General features: G+C 40.6%; 1 protein-coding gene across 2 annotated transcripts; it reads left to right on the top strand.

The window, feature by feature from the left end:
• The first annotated feature begins 1538 nt into the window (after positions 1 to 1538).
• Positions 1539 to 6087, top strand: LOC119363878 (TATA-binding protein-associated factor BTAF1-like). Of its 2 annotated transcripts, XM_037629252.1 has the most exons (7): positions 1539 to 1893; positions 2024 to 2158; positions 2854 to 2948; positions 3442 to 3662; positions 3767 to 3824; positions 4271 to 4326; positions 4450 to 6087. In XM_037629252.1, the coding sequence occupies exons 2-6, from the start codon at positions 2107 to 2109 to the stop codon at positions 4322 to 4324; spliced, it is 480 nt and encodes a 159-aa protein (XP_037485149.1). In that variant the 5' UTR covers positions 1539 to 1893; positions 2024 to 2106; the 3' UTR covers positions 4325 to 4326; positions 4450 to 6087. The 2 variants fall into 2 exon arrangements, with proteins under 2 accessions (XP_037485149.1, XP_037485146.1); XM_037629249.1 differs by having other exon boundaries at positions 4271 to 6087.
• The last annotated feature ends 272 nt before the right edge of the window (positions 6088 to 6359 follow it).

Below are 6359 nucleotides of genomic sequence, written 5' to 3'. Positions count from 1 at the left end.
TGATAGCTCATTTCTGAGAACACTTTTTTAAAATAATTGCCGTATTACAAGTTTATTATTTTTCCTGAAAACTTGGTCACATATAATGACACAATGCGAAGGTTTCCGAATTTTTTGATTTTTTTTGAATTTTTTATGTCCGTTTCAAAATGTGGTCAAAACGACGGGAATGACCGTTCCTAGCTAGTGGTTGAATCTTGCAAAACTTTTGATGTTTCTCTGATTAAATAGATACTTATGTATCTAGAAATAATTTTTGGAAAGAATAAAGAGCAAACCATGAGGCAGCTCCAGTTCAAATTTGACCCGCTTCTTTCTGAATCGGCTGGAATTTGTCTTTTTCACCAGAGGTGGATCAAAAATTTTGACACCCAACCATTTTTTCAATTGTGCATTAAATGTGGCCTAGTATTTTAGAAAATTGATTTGGTCCAATTTTGCAACAAATATATGGTAGGTCCTTCACAAAAAAACTCATTTCAGGCACTCGGAAAATGGAAAATGAATTTTCCTTGCAAAGAAAATGAAAACTCCCTTAGGCAACATTTTTTGGAATTCCAAGATGCACCATTGTGCACAATATGAGATCATTTGAACAAACTATGCCATGAATGTGGCCATAAGATTGATCATTTGGCTTGAAAACCCTGAATCTTCATGCGTGATAGCTCATTTCTGAGAACACTTTTTAAAAATAATTGCCGTATTACAAGTTTATTATTTTTCCTGGAAACTTGGTCACATATAATGACACAATGCGAAGGTTTCCCAATTTGTTGATTTTTTGAATTTTTTATGCCCGTTTCAAAATGCGGTCAAAACGGCGGGAATGACCGTTCCTAGCTAGTGGTAGAATCTTGGAATTTTTTTCGTGTTTCTGTGATTAAATAGATACTTCTTTACCTATAAATGCTTTTCGGAAAAAATAAAAAGCAAACTATGAGGTAGCCGCAGTTTAAATTTGACCCGTTTCCTACTGAATCGGCGAAAATTTGTCTTTTTCACCAGAGGTGGATAAAAGCTTTTGACACCCAACCGTTTGGTCAATTATACATTAAATATGGACTAATATTTTAGAAAAATGATTTAGTGCCATTTTGCAACAAATATATGGTAGTGCATTCACAAAAAAACATTTTTACCACTCGAAAAATGATTAAAAATAGCTAGAAAGATCAAAAATACCAAAAAATTGGTCCTAATCCATAAAATGTGGTCTAACTCTAGCGAAAACTTGTGTGGTACCCTTTTGCAAAATATTTTTGATAGCTACTTCATAAAATCTTTCTAGTTTTAGTACTTGAAAACTCTTTTAAATCACTGGTTTTCCAAACCAATCAGAAGCATTCCCACGGATCGATGACATGGCGCCCATCCATCCATCCATCTCTCTATCCCACACACATCCATCCATCCCATTTATCTACAAGGAAAAAAAGGAGAAAAGAACCCCACCCACAGCCCAACAACCCCAAACCCTAACTCCCATCGATCCCCTCTCATCCTCTCCCCCGATTCATATCGCCGCCGCCGCCGCACGTTCTGCCCCTCCCCCTCCCACCCCCCTCGCTGTCGCCTCCTCTCCAACCTTGCCTCTCGCTTCGCCGCCCCACGCCCCGCGCTCGCCACACACACGCAGTTCCTGTCCATGAAGATCGCCGCCGCCACCTCCCTCCCCATCCACTCGTCGCTTCCTCACTCTATCTCTTCTCTTCCTCTCCCGCGACTCCCCCACCCGCCACCGCCGCACCCACCGGTCGCCGTGCTCCCCTCCGCTGCCGCCGCACCACGCCCACCATATCTCCCTTGTCCGGGAGGATCCCGTCGCTACCGTGCCTCTTCCTGCGCTCCCCCTAGCCTCGCCTCCAACCTATAGGAGATGGCGTCCGAGAGGTCAGATCCGCACCACTACTCCGGTGATGGTGTCGTCAGAACCGCCCGCCCCGATTTGTCCTCGTCCCGCGCGCGCATGTCCGCTACCTGCGCTCGCCTCACCCGTACCGTGTTGTTGTTTGCTGAGCAGGCATGCGGCAGAGCGATTGATTGATTTGGAGTGAAGCGCCGCCCGCCGCCGAGTGGATTCGAGTGAATGAGTGCCACCCCAGTATGGCCGCGCAGAGCTACTCCCGCCTTCACCGCCTCCTCACATTGCTCGACAGTATCCTTCCCTCCCTCCCTTCCTTCCTACTTGCAGAGTACACTACTAGTAGTATTATTATTATTTCATTCTAACAAGGGACTTGCACTCTGCATTTGCACCATTATTGTTTTTTGGGTTCATTTACTCCGTGCAACTGCCTGCTGTGTTCATTCACTTCTAGTTTGTTTGCTTGTTTGTTTGTTTGTGCCCATTCTCTCTCTGGACAAAACAAAACAACACCACTTGGAATGGAGTGTGTCGAGTTAGCCATGCTTAATAATAATAATAACCCTACTGTTTAGTTTAGCCACCTACGTAATGTAATATGATGTGGTGTGATGTTCAGTGCCTTTCATCACCATCATCTTTTCTGCAAAGTTTCCTTCAACCTCACCTAGCTCAGTTGGATTGGAGTTTCAAGTTATCCATGCTTAATAATAAATAATAATAACCATACTGTTTAGTTTAGCCACCTACGTAATGTAATATGATGTGGTGTGATGTTCAGTGCCTTTCATCACCATCATCTTTTCTGCAAAGTTTCCTTCAACCTCACCTAGCTCAGTTGGATTGGAGTTTCAAGTTATCCATGCTTAATAATAAATAATAATAACCATACTGCTTGCCAACCTATATAATGTACTGTTATGTGATGTTTAGTGCCTCGTCACCATCATCATCTCTTCTGCAAAGTTTCCTTTAACCTGACTTAGCTAGTTCGACACAAGCGACAAGGTTCGCGGCCGCGCGCCAGATCGGAGAAATCGCAAGGACACATCCCCAGGAGCTAAATGCTCTGTTGAAAAAGGTACGTGCACGATGCCACATGCTTTAATGTTGTGATATTTGCAAACCTGGAAGGAACCCTTCAACTGTTCGCCAAGTATGCTCTACGCTGTGCTGTTCAAGCCATGATGTATGAAAGAATGCATGGTTTTGTAGCTGCATCACTTCATTCTTGTTCTTCTTTGATGCCACATGAATTCATCCTACATTTTGTCCTCTGTTATATGTTACATCTTCGGTTATGTGTAAGTTGATCCGTCAAATAACAGTTCTGTTGGCTATATATGTGTCCTCACCTATGCATGCATGTTCGAATGTTGATTCATATTTTTGTGGAGCAATCCAAGTACTCACATATGTTCAGTTAGATTAAATTATGGCTCATACTGTTATGATATCAACATGTTAGCATATATGCTACACATAGTTTACTAGAGAGCGGCCAGCTTTCATTCTCTACGCATTATGCAAGTAGTGGTGGCTGAATGGTATGCTCTCATGTGCCAATTTTTTAGGTTTCTCAGTACCTTCGTAGTAAGAATTGGGACACGAGGGTTGCTGCAGCTCAGGCGATCGGTTCCATAGCAGAGAATGTCAAGCACACGTCAGCCAAAGACTTGTTTGCAGCCGTGGAAGCAGAAAAACATGCTTCTGGGTTATCTGATGAAACTGGTGATGTTGCGTCAGCATTGCCACACCCTGATACTACTGCAACATCTGAGCTTGCTTTTGGAAGGTTTGATGCATTTGGTTTCCCAATGTTTTGTTCACTTCCCTCTTTCTGTCTTGTTCCCATCTCTTAAAATGAAGAGACTAATAATGCTGTTCTTTTTGTCACAGCTTTGATATAAACAGGGTACTGGAATTTGGGTCTCCTTTGTTGTCATCGGGTGGACAGGTGCATCTTTTGTGCCATTATTCTTGCTCCTCAATATTTGATGAACACAACTAAAATGTTTTGGATTTCTTTCATAACACATCAATGAAGTAAAGAGTTTGGTCTGACTACTTGAGTTCTCTCTGCTATGGAACTGACCACAAGAGACAAATGAGTGAGAGAGAGGCATAGTCTAATTGCGAATCCATGTGTGTGCATTTCTGTCTTATTGGAATATGTTGAGTACATATTGGAATATGCTAAATGCTATTGCCTGATATAATATAAGTATGAGCTACAGGTGTTTGCATATTTGTTTTGTTTTTTTATAAATGATGATAGTTTGTGCAAGATGTTCACATGTTAATTTTTGTTGACTAAAATCTGTTATGCCCTCGACTTAGCTTGACCAAGAACAGTAGCATCCTTGATGTGTACTGACCTTCACCTCGTTCTTTCTCTTGCAGACTCGAAGGATATCGTATGCAAGGCACCTCCTCTTCGGTTGTGAGAGTGTCTAGGGGTCGTGGGTGCGGCCAATTCCTATGTCTGTGGCCGCACTTGACATTTCCCTCTCTTTAAGGGCACGTATCATTTTTTCTAACTCTGCTATCTTTTCCCAAGTCGGTTGTGAGAGTGTCTAGGGGTCGTGGGTGCGGCCAATTCCTATGTCTGTGGCCGCACTTGACATTTCCCTCTCTTTAAGGGCACGTATCATTTTTTCTAACTTTGCTATCTTTTCCCAAGTCTTTATTATCTTGCCTAGCCTTGTACTGATATGTATTATTTGATGTTAATTACCCAAGTTAGTGCGTGATGTAAAGCATAACCTGAGAACACTTGCCTAAGTTTATAAGATATGACATGTGACAGTCCAAGCCTGCTGCTCTTTCAGTGCTTTTGTTGCTGTACTGTGCTTCTCTAGTTGTTTGAATGCTTCTGCTGCTAGCCTGCTAGGCTGCTACTATCTTGAATAGGTGTGCACTTGTGCTGGTGGTGGTGGTGCTGCTGATTTAATGCTTATGCTCACACTGATATTGATTAAATGCTTATGTTGTTGCTGCATGCTTATGCTACTGATTCAATGCTTTGGAAATTGATTGAATTGAACCTGTTGTAATCCTTCCTGTTATACTTGTATTTATTTTTTGGGTTTCTATTTGATATTTTAGTCTCTTATATATGGTTCATCTTCAGTTTCTTCTGTAACCTGCTTGGAGCTTAGAATACACAATCCAACTAGTCTCATATACAACTAAGACCAATGATGCATGCTTAATTCTGTATATATGTATGTATGACCAGTAAAGTTGGAAGGCCCAAATTAATCTTAAAGTTAATATGCTCAATTCTATACCATATTCATGCTCATGCATCACTAGTTACTGCTATTTTTGCTTGGTCTATTTTGGCTCATAACCTAAGTATACCAAAACTGATTAAACAATTTCTCCAACTTACCAAAATTGTCATAATTGTCTCCTGCCTTATGATGTTAGTCTCTGTGCACTTACTAGTATTGTTAGTTGAATGGATGGTTGTGGTAGTAGAATAGGAATTTTCTTTAGGTGAGTGTTATAGTGATGTTCATTTCATTACCTAAATTTGTACCAATGTAGCATGCAAGTATGTATAGATTACTATTGTAGAACAACATCAGGTTAATCTGTTGCATGCAAGTTGTTGGAAGTTTTGTTATGCCATGCTTAGTGTTTACTGAACTGGGGCATTTGGTCTCTTGAAAGATTATTACTTACTTCTAGTGTATTTCACTAATAGTTTATCTAGATCAGGATCTAATGTCGTCGAGGCTGCTGCTGCTGTGACAGAAGATGAAGAAGCTTGGAGATAAAAATGATAAAAATGTCGCATTTATATGATTGTAAACCTGATGTGATTGGAGTAGTTTTTACTCGCTGCTGATAGTTACTACTATTCACTGATTTTGCCACATTTTGCTTGTTTTACTCTTATTTATGCACAGAGACTGCCTACAAGTTAATGTGCTCTTAGATCTGCCTTTATTTTGTTCCTAACAATTTTGTTTGATAACTTGCAGATGCCCTTCATTCATGTTTCGTCGTGAGCTCCAGGACGAACAAGTCCGGAGAAACATAGAGTTCTAGCTTATTGCAACTAGTTATACTTCGATAGCTAGTTATTTTTTTGATTTTTAGTTGTGTTACCTAATGTGAACTAGTTCTAATGTGAACCATGTTTGACTGTAATGTGCCAAGTTTGGCTCTGTTTGATTATATTCATGACGTGAACTATGTTTTCATGATATTTTGTTGTGCTTTGTTTGAAGCATTGTGTAAATATTGGTCATTTATTTATTGGATCGCTGAAATATGAGGAATATAATCCTGACAACTGGGACCTACTTATTAGAACCTGACAATTGGGACCCATTAGACTAGTGGACCCTTCTCTTGAAAAAAATAAAATTTGAAACTCTAGAGCCCAAAAGCCCACCTCGTAGCAAAATAAAAGACTGAATTGTTGGGCTTGGGCCATGTGGCCGACCAAAATTACCAGGAAAGCAAATAAAAAATA

The sequence above is a fragment of the Triticum dicoccoides genome, chromosome 1A (assembly GCF_002162155.2).
Source record: "Triticum dicoccoides isolate Atlit2015 ecotype Zavitan chromosome 1A, WEW_v2.0, whole genome shotgun sequence".
In the NCBI taxonomy this organism is placed as follows: Eukaryota; Viridiplantae; Streptophyta; class Magnoliopsida; order Poales; family Poaceae; genus Triticum; species Triticum dicoccoides.
The sequence above is the reverse complement of the archived record's forward strand: the minus strand, read 5'-3'. Positions and strand labels throughout refer to the sequence as shown.

What these genes read in the sequence shown, in the direction of transcription:
- LOC119363878 (XM_037629252.1), top strand. Translation starts at nt 2,107, where the DNA reads ATGGCCGCGCAGAGCTACTCCCGCCTTCACCGCCTCCTCACATTGCTC. An exon ending in CCTCCTCACATTGCTCGACA is followed by an intron (nt 2,159 to 2,853) that starts GTATCCTTCCCT and finishes AACCTGACTTAG; the next exon opens with CTAGTTCGACACAAGCGACA. An exon ending in TCTGAGCTTGCTTTTGGAAG is followed by an intron (nt 3,663 to 3,766) that starts GTTTGATGCATT and finishes TTTTTGTCACAG; the next exon opens with CTTTGATATAAACAGGGTAC.